At 46.1% G+C, this 23,023-nt stretch overlaps 1 protein-coding gene across 4 annotated transcripts; it reads left to right on the forward strand.

The window, feature by feature from the left end:
• The first annotated feature begins 1,637 nt into the window (after positions 1–1,637).
• On the forward strand, positions 1,638–21,637 carry 1700010I14Rik (RIKEN cDNA 1700010I14 gene). 4 transcript variants are annotated; one of them, NM_025851.3, is made up of 10 exons: positions 1,651–1,739; positions 5,364–6,070; positions 6,914–7,036; positions 8,516–8,575; positions 10,297–10,421; positions 14,446–14,504; positions 15,088–15,263; positions 18,510–18,563; positions 19,011–19,072; positions 21,215–21,637. In NM_025851.3, the coding sequence occupies exons 1-10, from the start codon at positions 1,715–1,717 to the stop codon at positions 21,303–21,305; spliced, it is 1,482 nt and encodes a 493-aa protein (NP_080127.2). In that variant the 5' UTR covers positions 1,651–1,714; the 3' UTR covers positions 21,306–21,637. The 4 variants fall into 4 exon arrangements, 2 of the variants coding, with proteins under 2 accessions (NP_080127.2, NP_001334473.1); NM_001347544.1 differs by having other exon boundaries at positions 21,324–21,637; XR_003952172.1 differs by lacking the exon at positions 15,088–15,263 and having other exon boundaries at positions 1,638–1,739; positions 21,324–21,636.
• The last annotated feature ends 1,386 nt before the right edge of the window (positions 21,638–23,023 follow it).

A 23,023-nucleotide genomic window follows, 5' to 3' on the forward strand; every position in this document is an offset into this window, starting at 1 on the left:
ACAGATGCCCAGAGAAGCTGTCCATAGGTGGCAGCCAGATCTTCCCACAGACACTGTTTGGCTGAGAGTCAACACAGTCTGTATGAAATGCAGCTGAGAAAACACTTGCTCTCCAGAAAGGAGCCAGAGGCCAGCTTCTCAGTATAAGTGTTAAATCTGTTTCCTGCTCCTATCAGGTTAGTTTTTGTTGACTTCACACAAGCTAGAGTTATGTGGAAAGAGGAACCTCAGCTGAGAAAATGCCATAGTAACTCACTTGTAGGCAAGTCTGTGAGACATTTTCCTTGATTAGTGATTGATATGGAAGGGTCCACTATGGGTGGTGCCACACCCTAGGCCGGTGGTCCCGACTGTGGAATAAATGAGCCTGAGCAAGCCACAGGAAGCAAGGCAGTAAGCAGTACTCCTCTGTGGCCTTCTGCATCATCAGCTCCTGCCTCCAGGTTTCTGCCCAGTTTGAGTTCCAATTTCCTTCAAGGTCAGAGTAAACTGAAATAAACACCCTCCTTCCCAAGTTGCTTTTGGTGATAGTGTTTATGACAGCAATAGAAACCCAAGACAGAGGTAGACTGTGTGTACATGTGCTCTACCTCCTCCAACACCACCATCTCTGCCCTGAGCCTCACGGGGAAGGGGTCAGGGTGTGTGGCTCGGTGGTAGGGCATTCGTTTGCCTCTGAAGAGTGGGTTCCAGCCTGGCACTGTGGAAAAGTTGCTAGTTCCCTTTCATATCAAACCAGGCTGAAAGGGTCAGAATTCACTGCCCGAGTCATAGGTTAAGGTTATAGGTCACCTGGGACTAGGTGCAACTCTGTTCTTCCTGGCTTTCCATAGCACTTAGCCATTGCTGCTCAAAACTCTTCCCTGGGTGAACGCAGGTGTCTGGTCCTTCCATTCCTCTGCCTTCAGGAGCCACCCCCTCCCCCACGTGGGGACAACATGGGCAGTGAGCCAGGGATTTGCTTCCACAAAAATCCACCTTAGTTTTGACAGGTCGTTGCAGTGATAATAATTGAATATACTTCTCCTTCAATCACTTTGATAGACGACTAAACAATAGGAGGGAATATGGGTTTTACTATATTCTTAAGAATCGACACATATTTGACCCTTGACGTTCTGATTTTTGTCACCTAAGGGATAGAATGATTACGCTGACATAAGCCATGATTTGGAAGAATTTTTTTTTCGGCCGTAGGGTGGGGGGGGGGGGGAGATTAACATTTTCCAGAAGTAGGGGAGGTGCCGCTCTTACTAGCACATGCCTTGTGCAAACCAGAGTTCTTCCCTTTCTGTCTGAACTCGAGGATCTGAGTTGGTGACCCTATCGCGTGTCCAGAAACACCTCAGCCCTCCTCTTTAGCATCCCGTGTGCTCTGGTTCTTGCGTCTAGAACCAAGGACTGCAGCGGGGGCACATTCACTGGGGACACCAGTTATCTTTTGTCCCATGCTCTGTAATGAATCTTGCCTAGTTTTGTTTTGCAAAGTAAAACCAGTGAGCATCCCTCCAGGGCTCCCAGACCTGGCTGGGGAAGGTGGCAGACTCCTGGCTATTCTGTTATTCTGCCACCCTGTGGCCGGGCGCCAGAGTTACACTGAGGGGGAGGGGCTAGGAATATTTACTGTTTCCATGGCAACTGCAGCTTCCGTTGGCAACTGCAGCTTCCGTTGGCAACTGCAGCTTCCGTTGGCAGCGAGCCGACCAGAGGGGCAATGGCTGAGGATCAGGAACCTGACTGTAAGTGGTCTGCCTCTATTTTTGTGGGTTTTGACCCGGTTGATGTTTGTCCAGGAAAGCTGGTTTCTCAGAAGTGGTTTTGAAAGTAAAAACCTTTCTGGTGGCAGGAAGTCAGCTCCTGGATCAGGAGGGTTTGCTTGGACCCAGCGACTCAGACCTTTCAGAAGCTTAAGGAAGCTGGCTACTTCTGTCCTCAACCGGAAACAGAGAGCAAAGAACACACGCGCACCATTTCTCCACTCAGCTCCAGGACCCCGCCAGGAAACAGAGTGGGTCTTCCCACCTCAGCCCATTTAAGAAAACCCCTCAGGTCATGGCCACAGGACAACTTCATCTAGACAATTTCTTTTGAGAGTTCCTTCCTGGATTCTATTTTGTGTCAGACTGATAATCAAAAGTAACTATCACCTTGGTATGTGTGTTATAGGATGTGTGTAAAGGCGTATGGAGTGTGTGTGTGTAAAAGTACCTTGGAGGGAAAGGGATGGAGGGGCTCACCATACTCGTTCAGTGCTTTTTGTTTTGAAGCTGAGAGTTTTGCAAAACTTCCTGTACCACACCGCTCTCTTGGTATGTGACTTACAGGTCAGAGAGGCAGGCAGGCAAGCAGGTGTCTGTTTCGAATACATAGATGATTGTCCACACATAATAAAAGTAGGGAACAGCTCACATGTAATAAATCTAACAACCTAACAGTCTAGCTCTAAGTGACACCACCAGTATTGAGAGGCAGAGTTCACTCAGGGAATATTGCTAGAGCAACAGGTTGCAAGTCTACTGTCCTAGTGCACAGCCAACCCCCATATCCACATGCAGTGATGTGGAGGTCATTGACATTGATGGGACACTGACAACACTGCAGATGTCCCTTGAGAGTGACGAGGCTAACTGGTAACAGCCTCAGTTGTGCTTAGCCAGGTCAGCCCGCATGCTAGACACTCAACACACACAAGGCTCAGAGCCAGGCCATTGGCAGGACATCTGCTGGGAGACATGGTCTCTTGTCATTAGAGTAAGCATGTGGCTCATGTCTGCTGAGGTACATTGGAGACCAGTATCTGTAGAGCTTCCTGAACCTGGACTTTTATGACCCTTCTGAGGCTGGTCTAGTTTTTGCATGTATGGTGTGCATGTGTGTGTTGGTCAGTACCTTGGAGAGAGGTATCCCCCCTATAAAACCCTACAACACAGACACCAAGGGGATAGTTAATTTTGATTATCAACCTGACACAAAATAAATTCACAAAGGAGCTCTGAAAAGAAATTGTCTAAATGAGGTTGCCCTGTGGCCATGCCCTGAGAGGTTTTCTTAAATGGGCTGAGGTGGTGTACTGGCTAGTTTTGTGTCAACTTGACACAGCTGGAGTTATCACAGAGAAAGGAGCTTCAGTTGAGGAAATGCCTCCATGAGATCCAACTGTAAGGCATTTTCTCAATTAGTGATCAAGGGGGAAAGGCCCCTTGTGGGTGGGACCATCTCTGGGCTGGTAGTCTTGGTAGTCTGGTAGTAAGAGAGCACGCTGAGCAAGCCAGGGGAAGCAAGCCAGTAATTAACATCCCTCCATGGCCTCTGCATCAGCTTCTGCTTCCTGACCTGCTTGAGTTCCAGTCCTGACTTCCTTTGGTGATGAACAGCAGTATGGAAGTGTAAGCCGAATAAACCTTTTCCTCCCCAACTTGTTTTCTTGTTCATGATGTTTGTGCAGGAATAGAAACCCTGACTAAGACAGGTGGGAAGACCCAATCTGTTTCTTGGGTGGGGCCTTGGGTGAATGGAAAGAGAGCTGAGTGGGGCACTGGTGCGCATGTGTTCTTTGGCCCCTGCTCCTGATTCTGTGTGGGGTCACCTGATCCCAGGTTGAAAATGGCTGTGCTAATTAGAAAAGCCTCACTGGACTGGTGGCTTTGAGTGTTTTCTGGACATAAACTAACAGAAGGACTGCTCTGATGCAGCGTGTACCTTTCCTCAGTTGGTGACACACATTTTTTTCCTGCACATGTTTTGGATGAAATGCAGGACTATCAGCTTTGATAAAAGTCACATTAATATTTTATTAATTGATAAGGGCACTTCTTTGAAGTACTAAGCTGATCAGTTTGGGAAGTCTTAACAATCCCATTCCCAGAAGTATTTGTTTCACCACCTAGCCACGGTCACTCACGTAGGACAGAGTATGGCTCTTTTTCACCTAGGGCTGTGCTTGGGGTGGCTGGGAGCTGGGTTTGACCACATCCCTAAAGGGACAAAGTCCTGAGATGGCCAGAGTATATTTAGTGCCCAGGTGTGACCCCAGGCATCATTCCCAGGGACGAAGACAAGAAGGGAGGGGCTTTGGTGATGTCTGTGTCCCATGGCCCCAAGACAGCGTAGCATCATAGGAACCCATTGACTAAAAGCAAAGGGTGGAAATCCATTATTCACTCAGAGACGAAGGGTTCCACATCAGAGAAAATGAATGATTTCGAGAGGGGAGAGCTACCTGGCCAGCCATGGGGGTATCGGGGGAAGCTCTGCCCTGCTGCAGCTGGAAGTGGGTTCTGACAAGGAGAACAAATCTGTGAGAGATTCCCTGAGGCTTCCAATCCTGTGTTCTGGTCCTGCCATGCCAGAACAGAGTACTTGGAGCTTGGAGCTCTGTGAGCCTGGCTGGCACACTCTGTGGCTACCATGAAACAGCAGGAAGTTCTGTTGGCCTTCCATTCCTTCCAAGATGTGTCCTGACTCTCCAGATGATGTTTGAAGACCAGGACTGGGCACGTGTGTGGAACTGCATCTAGCATAGGTTCTGAAAGTCCCCATTCATCCTGCCTCCTTGGGCTCAGGTGTCCATACAACAAGAGGAGTCCAACAGCTGGTGATGAGCTGGGCTTGGCAACAAGCTTTGCCACCTTAAGGCTAGACCTGGAAGGGTCTCATAAGCATCCCCGCATCCCTCCTCTAGATGGCGGTGTAACTACTTATAGATGGGCTCACCCTGAGGGCTTCCAGCTCTGACAAATGATGGCTGTAGGGTCGTTCTGTGAACTTAGGTTTAAGCTGCTCCTACAGAGACTCCGAGACTCAGGCGAGCCTGGCCTACCACCTGGAGCCTGAGTCTCGGTGGCTGTGGGGACAAGAGGGGCCCCTTGCAGAGGCGGTGACGTTTGTTTATCCCCCCAGGATTCTCTCAGAAGTTATCCTCTGATGTAGATATCTGTGGACTCTCTGCACTTGTGGCAGAGAATGATACCTCAGGGTGCATAGAAACAACCCGAGACAGATATCCCCTTAAGGCTAACCTGAGCTGGATCATCCCTCCCTGAGTCCCTTCACAGGCGATTGAACGTTGTATCCTGTTGACAATTAAGATTATCCAGCACATTGGTCTCGAAGGGCAATGAGTTTTATGCCCATTAGTACCCAGGGCACCCCCCCCATCCCCCCCAATCCCTCCACCCCGTGCTCTTTATACTCAGCTACACCTGAGGTGGCCACAGGTGTCTTGGACTTATAAAGATGACGCTGGGTGCTATTTTCTTATCCTCTTTGAAGACCTCTCTTTTCTATGACAGACATGCAACAGGTTTGCCTTTTCATGAATGCGAAGAGGCCTCACGTTATGTTTTTTTTTCTCTCCTGAGCAGTTTACCTAAAGTGGAAGCACTGTGAGAAACCGGGTGTTAAGACTCTAAGCAACTTAAGGAAACTCCTGTCCCAACTCCAGGAGGACCACAGGAAGGACATCAGTGTGTACATTTCAGGACACCTGAACCCCAGGAAGCTCTACAAGCCACCTGAGACCATTTTCCAGCACTGGCGCAATTCCAACAGGACATGGGAGAAACCCACCCACTCCACACCCACCATCCCCCCGGCCTCCAGAAACAAAGAAGTATCAGAGATGAAGGACGCTTGGGTTCACTTTACAGTGAGCACAGCCCTGCATCCCGATGACACACACAACACGCCACTGTTCAGGTACCTGAACCCACGCGTACAGGCCTCCCGTGCTCTCAAAGATGGTGCCTCCGCGGCTCTGCAGGAGGAGGAGAAGGAACTGAAGGAAAGACTTGCATTTTCTCGGGAAAAACACATGAAGGAAGAACTCAGGCTGCCTGAGATGAAAGTGCTCAGATACCCAGAGGTGGTATCCAGCCGCCAGTGCTCCAGGTCTGCCCCAGGCAGGGATGTGTACCGTTACATCAGCCCCTACCTAGCTGGTATAACGAAAGCCGACAGCTACAAGAAGTTCCTGAGTTTCCAAAGAGAAGTGCTGGCAAAGGAAGAAACCCTGAAGTATGACTTCACGGGGAGCAAGGTGGCTGTGGCCCATGAGAACAGACTGAAGGAGGTAAGTGTGTGTGTGTGTGTGTGTGTGTGTGTGTGTGTGTGTGTGTGTATGGGGAACTCGGCAATGCTGTCAACATGGGGCTGAAGCTCAAAGACCCTTGTGGGCCCCAACTTATCCTGAAGTACCTCAGTGAGGTGTCCAGGCAGAATGCAGCAAAGCTGCTGCTGCCTCTAACACCCAGCATGGTCAGTAAGGTGACGTTGGACAGGGGTAAACTGGTGGTGAATTCATGACCAGCAGCTATGGAAATACTGGGTCTGGACTCCAGGAGAACGTCGTCCCCCTTACCTCTTATCAAAGATGGGAGAGAAGAGTCTGGGCCAGTGATGACACAGGGGCTATTGGGTTAGAAATGATGGGGTATGCTGGTGGAGGCTGTGATGGGTGATGTGACTGTAGGCTGAGAGGGAACCTTGCTTACTTGGGCAGCACACTTTGGGAAGAATTCAGTAGAGGAGAGGAAAGAACCATGTATGTGTTAGCAAGCCAAAGCCCAGGCTTTGGACTAAGTATACTGTGGGAAAGAGAAGGGTCTTGAGGGTGTGTGTCAGGACAGTGTGGTGTGTGTGTGTGGGGGGGGAGTGAGGGGGTGAGGGGTAGAGGAAGAGTCTCTGAGTGCAGAAAGCAGGGGTGGATGAGGCAAATGGGACCTAAGCAAACACACACAGTGACCTGGCTCTTAGCAGTCGTGGAAGGGAATCAGAGGCTCTCAGATTTGCCAGCCTCACTGCAGAGCCCAGTGCCTGTGTGGCCTTTTCTGACTGATTTCTCAGGACAGACTGCTCTGAGAGAAGCATGAGGACCCGGACCGTTTCAGGAACTGACTCGCCATCTTCCCTCTAGGAGCTCCAGAAGATATGCACCTGCAACCCTCAGCAGTTCAACAGGTTGCAGGTCTTTGGGGAAATCTTTGAGGATATTTGCAACAGCTCTTTGATCTTTGGGGATCTACTGAAAGAGATTAAGGTAATGGCACACGTTTTCCACAGGAGGGTTAAGAACTATCCATGAGAAGCCTGAAGCTGTGCATACATGCACGTGCGCGCGCGCACACACACACACACACACACACACACACACACCTGCTTGTGCACACACACCAGCTTGTACACAGAAGGATCTCATGTCTCATAGAAATTACAGTCCCTGTTCCACAAAGGAAGGCATCAGTCAAAGAGACTCGTGGGGATCCACTCACCTTCTTGTCAGTTATGTGCCATGTGAAGCAAGCATGGAGTGATCTTGCTGCTTGGCCCCTATGATTTCCCACCAGAGCTTCCCAATTATGAGTTGGGAACAGCATGGCACATAAGCTAGTTTTCAGAGCTAGGCACTTATATATGTATGTGGATCTTTTTGGGTTTTTTAATTTGTTATGATTTTGTGATGGGAGTAGCTGTGTGGAATCCACTTTGAAAGTTAAGTTGTTCAAGGCCTGTACTAGTTAACTGTCTGTTGCTGTGATAAAACATCCAAACTAAAAGCAAGATATGGATACAAGTGTTTATTTTAGCTTATGGTTCCGGAAAGATAAAGTCCATCATGGCAGGAGCCATAGCAACAGGCAGCGGAAGCAGGAAGCTGGTTGATCAGAGGTTCATCCATGCACAGGAAGAGAAGCAATAACAGGAAGTAGGGCCAGGCTATATACATACTCAAGCCTGCTTTTAGCCGCTCACTTCCTCCCACAAGGCATTACCATAACCTTCCCCAAAAGTACCAAGTGTTCAAACACATGAGCCTGTGGGGTATAATTCTCAGGTAAACCACCACAAAGCCTGTGCTATGGTCCGATTTTCCTAATGACAAAAGATAGGTAATGAGTGAGGGCCATGTGCTGCCTAGCTCCCAGGACCCTGGCCACCTCACCTCCAGCAGGTCTCAGAACTACACATGGCAGAGGATATGTTGGATGCATGTCAAGGTTTTTTACAACAGGAACTTGAACTGATTCCATAGCTGGTAGTCGTTAGGGTTCAATGACAATTCAGTTTTATAAGTCTGTGTGTATGTGAGCCTGAGCATATAGCAGAAACAGTTTATACACAGGGTTATAGTAAGGATGTCTGAAGTTAACAGACATCCTTAATACCCATGCGATTTATTCCTGTGGAAAAAAAATCACCCTTGGGCCTGGGGAGGTGGCTTACTGCATAAAGTGCTCAGAGAGTAAACACAAGACTCTGACTCTTAACCTCTAGCTCCCGCATAGAAGCAGGGTGTTTCTGGAACAAGGCAGAGACACAGGAGGCGGCCGGCTTGCTGGCCAGCAAGTCTAGCCAGTCTATGAGCAGACATGGAAGGAAGGAAGACACGTGATGTCAACCTCTGGCCCCTGCATGCACACATAGCTGCTCGTGCATATAAGTATCTCCATTTATGAATCCACTCCTATACACGAGCCTGGTGACATTGTTGTGTTTTTATGTGTCTGTGTTTGCTCAGGATGAATATGAACTCTACATGGCAGCTCTCCTGGACTCACAGCCCACAGCGCAGTATCAGGTAATAACCATCAGGAAGGACACCAAGAGATTTGTGTCTCAGGAGACTCTCAACCCAGAAAGCCCCATTTGTTTCTCTGTCAGGCAAAGTGGCTGGTGTTTCTTTTTTTAATGGATGATTCTTATATGAAGTTCTCCAGGTGAGGATCTGGCCTATACCAAAAAACAGCATCCTGTTGTCACTTAGACTGGGTAGATAGTGAGAGCAGAGAACAGATCTCTGGCTCCTCATATAACTGATGACAGCTTTCCCAACAGGCTCAGTAGGAAAGTGGGTCAGTGGGTCAGTGGGTCAGTGGGTCAATGGGTCAACATGCAATGTTCTAATAGGGAATGTCACATGGGCATGACAGAGAGCTCGGAGAAGCTGATTAGTAACTATCTCCTGAGTGGAAAAATATAATTTCTTACCTTTGTTTGTGACAAAACAAACAAACCTCAAAACAACAACAAAACAACAAAACAAATACAAACCAACAATAGCCCCCAAACCATACCATACAAAATCAGTTCTAAATTGAATTTTAATTAGAAAAAAAAAACACGTGGGCATTGCATCTTGTGTTCTGAGACTTTTCATGCTATATGATAATAAGCCTGGAGAGGTAGCTCAGAGATTAAAAGCACTGGCTGTTCTTGCAGAGGACTCAGTTTCAGTTCCCAGCATCCTTATAGGTGGCTCACAATCACCCGTAATGCCAGTTCAAGGGGGAACTGATTCTCTCTTCTGACAGTCACAGACACTTTGCATGCATGTGGTGCACTGACATATATGCAGGCAAAATACCCATGCACATAAACATTAAATAGATAGATAAATAAATAGTAGATAGATAGATGTATGGATGGACTGATAGATAGTAGATAGATAGATAGATAGATAGATAGATAGATAGATATATGATAGATAAATAGATAGATAGATGATAGATAAGTAGATAGATAGATGATAGATAGATAGATAGATAGATAGATAGATAGATAGATAGATGATAGATAGATAGATAGATAGATATATGATAGATAAATAGATAGATGATAGATAAGTAGATAGATAGATAGATAGATAGATAGATAGATAGATGATAGATAGATAGATAGATAGATAGATAGATAGATAGATGATAAATAGTAAAAGCAGCCCCTGTCTCCGAGGACTGAACAGTGCCTGTAGTCACGGACTTAGTACTCCTTACTCTGTTGGAACAGAAAAGGAAAATTCATCCCCACATCTCAATCAAGCATCAAAATGAAGGAGCTGGCAGGCATCCAGAGCTCTTCTTTCTATTCCAAAGCCCCCGAGGATCATCTAATGAGGCACAGGCCACCTACCTGAGCTGGTATTATCCAGTATGAGCCCTGTATGTCTTTATGTCCACATAAAGATTGGTGATTAAGATCTTCTCTCACACGTTTGAAATAATTAATAATGATGTGCACAGCCCTTAATTCAATGTATTTCCTCAACCCAACTCTACAAAGAAACCGTGAAACCCCTGCCACTCTTAAGAATCCTCAGGAAAATGCAAGTCTGAAGCTATTGTGAAAATTATTTTACTTAGAACTTTGCCAATATTTTCCCCTTCCCTCCAGCCCTTCCAATGCCCGAATTTAGTTGGAATTCACACTTTACCCTAGGATCCCTGGGCCATACACGAATAACATCCAGGCCAGAGCGTCCTACCTGACCATCTTATCCTTTGTGTGCTTTGTTCCTGGTAGCGGCTCTTGGCTGAAGTCAGGGGGTTGGAGAACAGCCCCAGGCCCAGCTGTGACATTGACCAAGCCAAGGAGCACCTGAGGAAGGTCCAGCAGGCTTATCTAGAAGCCTTGGAGCACAACGACAAGTAAGGAACCAGCCGTGTGATTCTGGTAAAGTTTCTGTTCATACATAACAGAACCTTAAAACTCTGCGACAACAGTATCCACGGTTTTCCTGCATTGGCTTGTGTGATGTGCTACCTGCACCAATGTTGTCTTGTTAACCTGGCCTCTTCCGTAAACAACTGCACATGACTATGGTGGACCAAGTACCTGCCCTGATGGCAAACTCTTGGAGTTTCTGAAGGGTCCTCCCTGAGGACTTTCTGATGGGACAGAGTGGCAGGGCCAGAGAGAACCCTCTGACTCTACTAACTTAGAACATCCTGTCACCTCTCTGAGTGGTTATACAGAATGGAGTCAGTTTTTATTTGTAAGGGCTAGCATGTAAAAGAGCAGAGCAATTCTAAACCAACCCAACAAAAACTGTTCTGAGAAGCAAACACTTGACGATGTTATCAGTGTAGAACCAGAGGGAGAGAGCACTGCCACTCACTCTCGTTGGCTCGAAAGCTCTCTCAAAGCACGGCCACCAGGAACCCCTGCTCTCCCCGAGGACCTGAAGGATTGGCTATGGATGATCATGTTGCACCTTGTAGGTGACATTATTTCTTCAGGCTTAGGTCAAGTGTCCCCCTTGTAACCATGTGCTCCTTAACATTTTTGCTGCTCTTGTCTGACCTGTGTCCACTTCATTCTCTGAGAGGCCCTGACTGGGGGATTAAGGTTCAAGGGTGTGGTCAGGCTAGACAGAGAGAGGTAGCAGTAAAGTCATAAAATGGACTTTAACTATTTATGAATCCCACAGAAGGCAACACATCCCAGGGGGACCAGAACATTACAGACTATGTATACTTGGCCTGGAGGAAGATAGAGAAGAGGGGAACAGGCAAGGTCTGCTGCAGAGCATCATGAAGCATGTGTCTGCCTTGAGCTCTAGGGTGGCCTCTCAGCATATTTGCCATGCTCAGGAAATCACAGTGACTAGAGAGCCACTGCAGGGTACTCTGTACATACACTCTGCATGTGTGGCCCATGTGACCAATCAAGAATGTCAGTCCTAGCTGTTCCCTGTGAGGTCGTTCCAGAAGGCTGTAGACAGTGAGGAGATGCTGAGAGCAGAGCTGATGATTCTACATTGAGGCTGATGTGTAAGTCAGACTCACAGTCAGAAATGTAGGATTTCACTGCCAAAGTGAAAAACAGAGAGTAGAAGCATCACCCGTCCCCACTGTCCAGCTGCGGCTTCAGAGAGCACCCAAGAGAGGGGAGGAGTCAGAAGGCTGAGAGCTGAATAAAGCCACCTCGGGAGAAGGAGGAAGACTCCAAGCGCAGGAGCACCGTGCATGCATCTCATGGATGGAGTCTAGAGTCTTGGCCGTGATGGCAGCAATGATTATGGTGGTGGTGAGGAAGAGGAGGAGGAGGAAGGGGAGAGTGATAGTGATGATGATGGTGGTGGTGGTGAGGAGGAGGAAGAGGAAGGTGATGAGGTGTGTAGTGATGATGGTGGTCATGAGGATGATGGTGATGGTGGTGGTGATGAGGAATAGTATAGCAGTGATGGTGATGATGGTGATGGTCTGTTCATGATGAGGATGGTGATGATGATGGTAGTCATGAAGATGATGATAATGGTGATGGTGATAAAAGTAGTGATGGTAGTGGTCGGGTAGGATGACGACGATGGTGACGGTGACGGTGACGGTGATGATGATCCGGTCGTGTTTAGCAATTTCAAGGAAAAAGGTATCAACTAGATGTTCTCAGAGGACATGAAAACAACCATAAGGCAGAAGGGTAAAAGCTAAGCACAGAAATCAAAGGATGACAACAACAACAACCAAATAAAACATGGCACAGCTAACTAAGGAGGTAGCTGACAGAGTAAAAGTAGAGATGGTAGATGGAAACTTCACCATGACACACAGGAATTGTTTGGGGTGAGAATACAAGGCATATATAGTGGGCCAAGAACAGCAAAACAGCCAGGGGGCCCGGAACTGAGAGGAGAGCGAAAGTTGGTTGACATGGCAGATAGGCAAATAAAATGCAACTCACGTAGAGCTAAAGTTTGGAAAGAAGGAATACAGAACAACAGAACAAAGAATACATAATGTGTAAGAGTGGGCCATGTGAAAGATATGAGAAGACTGCATCCTGAGTTTACATGCTGTGGCCTCTATTCCATCCCTTGAGACCTCAGTCTAGAACATGAGAAGGTATTAAACCATTACCCACCGTGTAGGTGTGTGGCTTTAAGCCATCTGTGGTGTCATCTTCAGACAGAGCAGAGCAATCCCCAGGGTACATGCAGCACCTGCCAGAATCCTTCTGAAATACAGGACGCATAGGATATACACTTCCACTGGCTTTGACACTGAGCAAAAATGCAGAGAGCCTTCTGGGGATCAATTGCTCCTCTTCTTTCTATATTTCTTGTAATTTACTTTGAGTTGAATATGGCAGACTAAATTCTGATTCTGTAAGTTCTCTCTTTGGGATGCCTGCAAAGTCACAGGGGACTGCAGCACGCACCCCCACGTCAGTTCCAGGGTCCTTTGATTAGTGGTTGGCCTCTGACTGAAAACTGTAAGGATTTTTTTTTTGCTTGATTATATATATGTTATAGGTGTGTGTTTACATGTGAGTGTGGATGAAAGTTAATGTGCTTGCTTATATGGAGGCACAAAATAAATATTGGGTGTCTTATCTCACTTTCTACCCTATTTTTGAGACAGTTTCTCACTGAACCTGGAGCTGACGTGTTGGCTAGACTGATTAACCAACCAGTGAGCCCCTGGGATCCTCTTGTTCCTCTTCCAAGTGGGAGGACTACAGGTGTGTGCTTTTCATGGGGATGCTGGGGATCAGACTCAGGTCCTCCCGGCTGCACCGCAAGCACTTCAGCCATGAAGCCATCTCTCCTACATTTTTCTTTCCTCCCTCCTTCTCTCTCTGCTTGTCTCCCCTCTTTCTTTCTATGTGTATGTGTGCAGGTGTGAACATGCCACAGTTTATGTGTGGAGGTCAGAGGACAGTTCATGGGTGTCAGTTTTCTCCCTTTACCATGTGGGGCCCAGGGATTAAACTTGGGTGGTTAAGCATCTTTATCCACTGAGCCATCTTGTTAGCCCTCCATTTGTTTTTAATTAGTGATTTTTCATGGTTTGTATGCAGCGGTAACTGGGCTGGATTAGGCTCTTTATAGCTATCTTCAGAGTGCATTTTGTGTTGGAAAGTTTGACGATGAATGTGCATGTCTCAGTAAGTTAAAAGACTGTGGTTCTGGGGCTGGAGAGTGTCTGTGTAGGGAGAATGTGCTTTATGAAAGCCTAAGGATGACAGTTCAGATCCCCAGCACCCATGCCAATGCAGATTGGGTGTGGTGGTTCCCTTGTAAATAGATGTGTGAAGTGGAAACAGAAGACTCCTCTGATGAGGCTGGCAGGTAAGACTAGCTAAAGACGAGAGAGACCCTGCCTCAAAGTATAAGGTGGGGAGTGATTAAGGAAGATACTTGGCCTCAACCTCTTCCCTCCAGGGGATGTTATATGTATATATGTATATCCACAATGTAATACACAAGTGTACACACACACATACATACACATACAAACATACACACTCATATACACACATACACATGTACACACATATACACATGCACATACACAAATATACACACATATACACACACATAAATACATATACACATACACATATACACATTCACATTCATATACACATATACACATACATACAAACATATATGTGCATGCACATACACACATACAGGTATACACATACACATTCTATATATAAATATATACATACATAAACACATATATACATGCACAGACACACACATGTCTATATACACATGTACATGCATACATACACAAACATACACACATAAACACACACACACATATATACACACATGTATATACACACATACACACAAAAACACACACACACACCTCATGCTATAAAATGGCCAGAGTCAACAAGGCCTAACCGGGGTTCTGTTTTCCTATTGCTTTTTAGACTCAGGAATGAGCTGGAGGCTGAGAGCTTATTGCTGCAGTCTGCTAAGGAAAAAGCAGGTGAGTGCTTTCAGTGCTGCCTGCTGCCCTTCTCATATCTTCTTTGGGTGTCTTGATACAACTCCCTCTCCTCCCCATGCCATGCACCTCCCTAATTCCTGTTCGCACTTCAGCCTCAAGTTTCTCAGTCTTTGGCAGATTCTCCTTAAACCTGAACCAAACCGTGTGTTGTTCACAAGAGTCTCTCCAGGATGACCCCCACCCCCCACCCCATCATTTTCATGAAGTTTCTTGCAAGTATGCACTGTTAGAAAGCAAACCTGGAAAAGATTCTCATTGTCATTCCCAACTGGCCCTCTCCACTTGCCCAGTTTCTGCAGAACTAGGCATCGCAGATACTTACAGATTATATGAATACATCAAGAGAGGATTACCCTGTTTCTTTGGAACAAATACTTTTTATTAATCTGTTTGAGTGACACTAAGCTATATGTCATATAGCTGTATATATGATATATATTATGTATGCATAGTTACGCTATAGTTGTATTTAACATGTTTGACATTACAAACACCACTCTTAGCAAGAGCTGAAACACTAAGCATACATAGTAACTGCTCTCCAAACGATTTCCATAATTAGCTAATGGGAAAATGAAGGATGAGAAGGAACTGACTCTGGTCGAAAAGGTGGAGAAGAGGAGGTGTGAAATCTTTGAGAAATTGGATGAGATTAAAGCGCTTGAGAAACACATCAAAGAAAACATGGTGCACTCGGGAGTATTTAAGATCGCAGAGAGTGGCCTTAAAAGCATAGAGGTATGCAGATCGCCTACTTAAATACTCATGTCTGTCTTGCTTACAATCTCATGAAGCTTAGTCCAAAATATGCTCTCCCTTCAATAGCTGAGGTGGCTACGTAGAGCAATGGAGGTCTGGCTGGAAGAAGAACAGAAGTGGCAGGGGTCTGTGTCCCTGTCAGAGCTTTGGAACAGGGAGACACAGAGCCCTGTGGAATGGGACCAAATAGGACCTCCTGTTGCTAGTCCCATGGATTTTAATGGTGCTGTGGGTTTTTTGTTGTTGTTGTTGTGGTTGGTTTTGGTTGTTGTTGTTGTGTTGTTTTTTTTTTTTTTTTTTTTTGTTTTTAAGACAGAACAAGAATTACTAAATGCATGGAAGGACAGTGTTGGTCTAAGCCACGGATGGGACTGTAGGTTCTTTTTAGGCCACTGTTCCGCTGATTCACTGTTTCAACTCTCTTGGTTATACTTATTTAGTTTTTGGAGGTGTGTGTGTGTGTGTGTGTGTGTGTGTGTGTACTGGTGCTTACAAAGGCAGGCCTGAAAAGGGTATTGAATTCCCTGGAGCTGAAATAGGTGTTTGTGAGCTGCCTGCCATGGGTTCTGGGAACTCTGGGCCTCTAGAAGAACAGGAAGTGCGATCACCTGCTGAGTCATCTCTCCAGCGCCCACACTTTTACCTAGAGCATGCTGACTACTCAGTTGTTGCTGTGGCGGCTGCTCCATGTGTTACTTGTAAATGCTGTGGGCTGGTTTCTAGACACCACAGTAAAGCACATACCATAATTGAGTGGGGTCTAAGAATTATGCCATTTCTCAGTGCATGTAAAATTACGGTTATACTGTTTGGCAGAAAATCATATGCTTGATGGCAAGCTGTTTTAAACACAAATGAAGAGCTAGTGCTACAACATGCTGGGATTCTTTGGGACTGCTGGACGTGCTCAACACAGGCTTGTCACAGACCTCCAGTTTCCAAGAATAAGAGGCAAAATCTGTGAAGCCTGAAAAAGCAAAGTAAAGAAAGTGGCACATATTTGAACTCTCTGGCCATTTTGAGATAGGACCCATATACCCCGTGTGACCTAAAAGTCACTGTATAGCTAAGGTAAATGGTAAACTCCGAATCTCAGCTTCCCAAGTACTGGGTCAAGAGTGTGTCCCAGGGCCTGGCTGCCACATTTATATTTTACTTTGCCTCTGATAGCAGATAACCAAGGAGCCCTCTGTAATTCAGCATCCACAGGGCTTGACTCAGGCTCTTTCCTATTATTATACCTCCATTCAATGGTCTAAATATCCATTTTATTTTTTTCCTTTTATTGAAAATACATCCTGATTGTGGTTTCCCCTTCCTCTGCTCCTCTGTCCCCTCCTATCCAGATGCACCTCCTTTCTGTCTCTTGTAAAAAAAAAAAACAAACAGACTGCTATGGGGTTATAATGAAATAAAATATAATAAGAAAAAACCAAAATCTAACACATCACAACTGGAGGAAACAAACGAAGAGAAGGAAAAGGTCTGAGAGAAGGCACAAGAGAAAGAGACCCACGCATTGCACACTCAGAGATCATAAGAACACTCAGCTGGAAGCCAGAATGCATACACAAAGGACAGACCTGTAGGCTAAAAAGAAAGAAAGAAGAAAAATTATATATCTCTATTGCTGTCTGTCTGTCTATCTATCTATCTATCTATCTATCTATCTATCTATCTATCTATCATCTATATCTATACCTGTATTTATATGAGATAAAATTAAAATTAAGATGAAAGAAAGAAAAATACGTTAAAAGAAAAAAAAGAAAAAAGAAAGAAGAAAGAAAGAAAGAGAGAAAGAAAGAAAAGGAAGGAAGGAAGAAAGGAAGGAAGGAAGGAAGGAAAGAAAGGAGAGAAGAAAGAAAAGAAAGGGAGAAAGAGCGAGCCCTGACATGGCATTATGAGACAAGGAACCTCCAAAGATACGGTTGAATTTGTTTTCTGTTGACCATCTACCGGTGGACAGGCAGCCTACCTTTTAGTTTGTTTTCCCGGTGAGACTCCCTTGAAGGAAGTTTAATTTTCCTTTGTCAATGGTTTCCCATTGGAGCTGCTAGCTTCTGTGTTAGGGACTCGGGGCATGGGTCCACTCACACATGCAGGCCCTGTGCTTGCTTGCCTCCATCCCTGCTATTTTATGGTGTTGTCTCGTGCTCTAACTGACTGCATTGTGATACTGAGAGCCTGCACGTTGGGCTCTGGTGGAGACACACTGTGCTGCGTGTTTCTATGCTGGCCTCTAGATCATCTGGATTGGGGAAGACTGTAATTCTGGATGCTGACATGTGGTCTTGTCTTTGTTGGATAGGTGTTTTGTTTTTTGACTTCTGTTTCCCTCTCTGGTCCTTAGGAGAGTGTTGGTGGCTGTGTGTTGCCTGGTAGAGAAGGCTTCTGGGATCCTATATGTGTGGCCATGGGTGAAAAGTGTTTTCAAGGTATTGGGGGCTGACACTTAGGAGTGGGTCTAGACTAGCAGGGGTGGCACTGAGGGGGTCCACAGGAGGGAGAAAGGCAAGATCTTCTTAGTCCCCTGGGAATGGGGCAAGAAAATGAGGAGAGGCCACAACAGGTAGTCTGCTACAGAGCTGGGAGGGTGGTGGTGAGACTGGGTATGAGAGATGGAGGAGAGGAAGAAGAGTGCGGATTTGAAGTTCGCCTACCTGCTTAGCCGGCCTACTGACTTCTCCAACTTGGCTGGAGGGTTGGGGGCTGAGAAACAGGATGTGTGGGGAGGAAGGTTGGAAGAGAAGATCTGTGTGGTTTGGTGGGGGCGGGGCAGAGAGGAGGGGGAGGCTGCAACAGGTGATCTGATAGAGCCTCCAGCTCACACACAGGGAGTGCCTGCTGGAGCAGGGAGCTGGGATAAAGTGATGGGTGTGTGTGTGTGTGTGTGTGTGTGTGTGTGTGTGTGTGTGTGTAAGGAAGCATCTGTGTGATCAACTGAGATGGGGCTGGGGGAAGGGGGGCTGCTGCAAGTGGTCTGTTACGGAGCTGAGGACTGTACTGGGGGGTTGGATTTGGGGGAGCTGAGGGAGGGTTGAAGATCTGCTGTTAACCTACCCGCTTCCCTGACCAGAGTAAATATGTATTTTTAAAATGACGTGGTATTGAGCACTCCTAAGTTTATAACCACACCAGTCTCATAATGCCTTTTTAACTTCATAGCGAAAACGTCTCAACTATTTCTTTTTAAGTTTCATTTTTAAAACTATTTGCTTTCAGGATGAAGCCATAAAGTTGGAAACATCAAACAGAATCTTAAAGAAGAAAATAAAAGTAAGGCATTTTAAAATATGCAATCCTGTGTTTAAACAAGTGTTTCCCAAAGCGTCTGCCTGCCTGTGTCATCAGTCACACAGAAAACGCATGCTTTCTCCTTGAGACATAGCTTTCTGCAATGCTAGGGATGTCTGTCTGTGCAGGCCTCAACCCTGAACCGCTCTCTCATAAACAAGTGCATTGATGAAAATGAATGTATTGTGGTGAGGGATTGCACCAATCATAACCGCTTCTCTAACTTACACACACACCTCGCCATGCAGAATAATGGCGAATGCAGCCAGCAATAAGGACACGGACAATTGCCACGTGCGTCATAGCTCTGCACACCTGGGCTGTGTGCCTCCGAGCTGTGCACCTTGTGGTTAGTGTGTTAGAGTCATCAGTTGTGCACCTTATTGTTCCTGTACATGAGCAACATCATGGATTTTCTATTTGCTACAGGTGATTGAAAGCCAGATGAAGCAGCTCTTACTAAGGAGTAAGATCAGCGAGGAGGAAAGGCAGTAAGCATGGGCACTGTGTTTTAAAATGCATGTGTGTGGTGTATGTGCACGTCTGCGCTTTTACATCCCTGGGGGCACACGTGTGCAAGTGTGGATGTGCATGCAGAGGGCACGGGTTAACAAGGAGTCTTTCCCATTCACTCTCCACCTTATTGATTGGGGAAGTCTCTCATTTGAACCCAGAGAAGAGTGATTTGATTAGCCTCACAGGCAGCTTGCCCCAAGCATCCTGTCTCCACCTTCTGAGGGCAGGGATTACAGGCAAGTTGCCTTTGTGCTTACCTGCCATTTCTGTGGGTTCTGGGTCCTTACATTTGGGTGACATGTGCTCTACCCACTGACAGATCTTCCTGGCCCTATACTAGATAGCGTGCTAGAAAGATTTTGGAGTAATACCATCCACTTGAAAGCAGATGAGGCTCGACCACTCCTTAAAGTATGTGCCTTCATGAGTGCTGATTTTAACAGTGCTTTGTCTTGACGGGTGACCAGTTAAAGATCTAGACCTCCAACATGTAAATTTCTTCTACTAGTATATGAATAGTTTCCTTAGAAGATGGTAAGGATTGGGGTGAATTCTCAGGGGCAGGGACCAGGAGTGTGGAGACAGCACATGGCTTTGTGTGGGAGTCTTACCTAAACTTGCATGGCTTTTAAAGATAACAAAAACTTTTAAAATCCTACGCACATCTAAACTTTGAATTTAAGAAGTAAATGGGGGGGGGGGGGGGCTGGAGAGGTGGCTCAGCGGTTAAGAGCACTGGTTACTCTTCCAGAGGTCCTGAGTTCAATTCCCAGCAACCACATGGTGGCTCACAACCATCTGTAATAGGATCTGATGCTTCTGGTGTGTCTGAAGACAGCTTCAGTGTACTCGTATAAATAAAATAAATGAATATTTAAAAAAAAAGAAGTAAATGGGGGCAGGTGAGAGGCTCTGCAGGTAAAGACACTCTTCCCTAAGGTTCATGAACCTGAACTTGACCCTTGCCTTACACCTGACTCCAGCAAGCTCTCCTCTGCCTCCACATGTGCCCTATGTGCATGTCTGTGCATGTGTGTACCTACACATCAAACCAAAGGCAATGCAAACTGAAAGGTGAAGCAGTTGATTTGTAGAATCTGTTCCGTGCTGCTGCTTTTGTGTGGTTGCTTTTCTGAAAGCTGGCACTGAGTTCAAATCTCATGACTTGGTGCAGATGGATCAATAGAAAAACATGCTGCCTGAAATCTGGGAAGGCACATTTTCATCAGCATGGAGACCATCCTGGGCCATCAGTGGCCTGGACCCCATAGCATCATCCTGTCTCCCTAACTTTCTATGCCTGTGGGTTTCCTTGTGAGTCTCCAGCATGGCTATTTTAGGAATCAGGTCCATGGTCCAAGGTAAAACATAATAGCTAACAGCTTCTTCTCTGAGGCATATTTACATGTGACATATACATGCACATATATGCATATACACATATGAATCTACACCTACAAATATATATGTAACATATATGTTATAACATATGTATGTGTGTGTGGTTCTACATCTGGAGATACATATATATGTGCATGTATGTATCTGTGTATATGCATACATATATATGTATGTATCTCCTGCTGTAGTAAGGTAGCGTTTTCTAGGGACTTCCTCACATATCTCACAGGTTAGCATTAGGTCAAAACACCACCCACAGTTGCAGGGAAGGGCAGAAAACAGAATCTCCTTTCTCTCTCTCTCTCACATGGTAGAGGAATATGCAAGAATGAGTGCCTGGATCACTCTCTGCAGCTCCCTGTGTTGTGCTGGACATCAGCACTAACAATAGTACAGTTGCCCAGAGCGCACTGGGAAGCTGCTTTTCCACTCTGGCAAATGGATGGGCTAGAAGGCGTGTCATCTGCACTGTATCAATAGCCCAGAAGGTGCTTTAGGAGGTACCCCTCCCCTGTCCCCCCAAAAATCCTAGAGAAGCCCATGGTATTCAAGGCCAAAGCTCTGATAACAAAACTGCTAAAGACAGAAGTTGTTGATCAATCACAACCTCGTCTGTTTGGTTGAATCTCTCCTGCATGGTTACTTGGGCTTGGTCTTTCCTCCCCAGTGTTTATGTTTCTTCTAATCCATTGCACGCCTTTCTTGTGCATTTTAAGGGCGCTGTGGGATCTCATTAGGGAATATTCAGATATCGAGGATGTCGAGGATGTGGAGGGTGACTTTGAAATGCTTAGAAAACTGACATAGGAAGCCTCTGCTTCCCAGACGAACATCTGGATCGGCGATGGAGATGCTGCTTCTTATCATCTGTCCCACTGGAGCGTCAGTGTGGAACGTGCTCCATCCTCGGCTTGTTGATCGATGTGTCCTCCAGGTGACTCCTTCCACTTTATATGTGTATACATATACTTTATATGCAGTTCATCTTTTATTCTGTAACTTTGAACTGGACAAAACAGGTTTAAATATTTAATAAGAATGAAGTTTTTTTTTTTATCCTGCTGAGATGGAAATCAATTCTGTTTAAGTGTTGACATGTTTCCACACGTGCATTTAATAAAATAAAGGTCACACCCGAGCTGGTTGCGTGCTCACTGCGGCAGCCGCATTGTTACCGGACAGAAATAATTGAAGGGAGGAAAGCTGCTTTTCGGCTCCTGAGTTCAGAGGGTTTTGTACCCTCACGATGGAGCAGCAACATTTACGACAGATGGCATGTGTGACGGAGATCGTTCACATCAGCACTGACCAGGAAGCAGAGAGCAGGATGGGAATGAGGAGTCAGGTATAACCAGTAGAGTTCACTTGTAGAGGTCCACTTGTGCCAGCTCCTATAGGTAGCCAGGCAGGTTCCAAAGCCCCGCCCACCTCACCCGAAACAGTACCACCCCCTGGGGACAAGTGCCTGAAACACAGGCTTGTGGGGAACGTTTCAGACTCAAACCTAGCAATAGCACCTGAATTAATACCTATAAATAATATTTATGCCTAATTAATATTTATACCTATTTAATACCTAAATAATGTCTGCTCCTTGTTACAATGTTTGCACGGTGGCTTGCACATCGTGACAGTTTTAAAGCTTAAGGAATTTCCCCTCAGCTCTTTGGGTGTATGCCCGTGTAAGCGTGGAGTGTGGAAATGGCATTAAATCCTATAACCATCCATAGGAAGGGTGTGAGGATCAGATGTGAGTGATGAAATACAAACATGGGAGGTCTCATCCTAATTTGGAGTAGTGCAGAGAGGAGAGGAAGAGGCAGGGGGACACAGGGGGAGGGGAGATAGAAACAGAAAAGTCTATGGGAGCATTTCCTTCACTACTGACGAATATGGGAATGCAGGAGGGATCGAGCTGTCGGAGAAAACAGGCCAAGTGAGCCGTGAACAAACCAACAATCCGCACCCCCCCCCTTTGTCTCTGCTTTAGTTCCTGCCTTGGCTTCTCTTAATGATGGACTATATTCTGCAAGCTAAAATAAACCCCTTTTTCTTCTAAGTCATGTCTGGTCAATATTTTATCACAGCAACAAAAATTAAGCTGGGATAGGGAGAAAAAGAGGAGGGTGAGGGAGGAGAGGAGAGGAGAGCAAGCAGGGGGAGGGAGAGGAGAGATGATCAGGAAAGAACCGTATGTGAGTGCTTGCTGGGTTTTCTCTTGCCTTCTGTTGGTTATCCAGAAGAATCCTATTAGACTCAGCTGAGGGAGAGGCTGCTGCACGAAGTGTCCAGCCAACTTGCTGAAACTCCCTGTGTGTGGCTGATGGCAACCCTACATTCCGTTACCACACCATGGCAGTTGTTACTGTTATCCTCTGCACATCTGCATCCTTTATACAACCTAGAGTGGTCTGGGAAGAGTGGGCCTTGACTGGGAAAATGCCCCCATTAGATTGGCCTGTGGGCAAGCCTGTGAACATTTTCTTGATTAATGATTGATGTGGGAGGGCCCAGCCCACTGTGCA

The sequence above is a fragment of the Mus musculus genome, chromosome 17 (genome assembly GCF_000001635.26).
Source record: "Mus musculus strain C57BL/6J chromosome 17, GRCm38.p6 C57BL/6J".
Classification (NCBI taxonomy): domain Eukaryota; kingdom Metazoa; phylum Chordata; class Mammalia; order Rodentia; family Muridae; genus Mus; species Mus musculus.

Bases quoted from the DNA above. Each gene is read 5' to 3' on its own strand.
- 1700010I14Rik (NM_001347544.1), top strand. From the start codon at position 1,715: ATGGCTGAGGATCAGGAACCTGACT. The intron at 1,740-5,363 runs GTAAGTGGTCTG...TCTCCTGAGCAG, and splicing joins TGAGGATCAGGAACCTGACT to TTTACCTAAAGTGGAAGCAC. The intron at 18,564-19,010 runs GTAAGGCATTTT...TATTTGCTACAG, and splicing joins TCTTAAAGAAGAAAATAAAA to GTGATTGAAAGCCAGATGAA.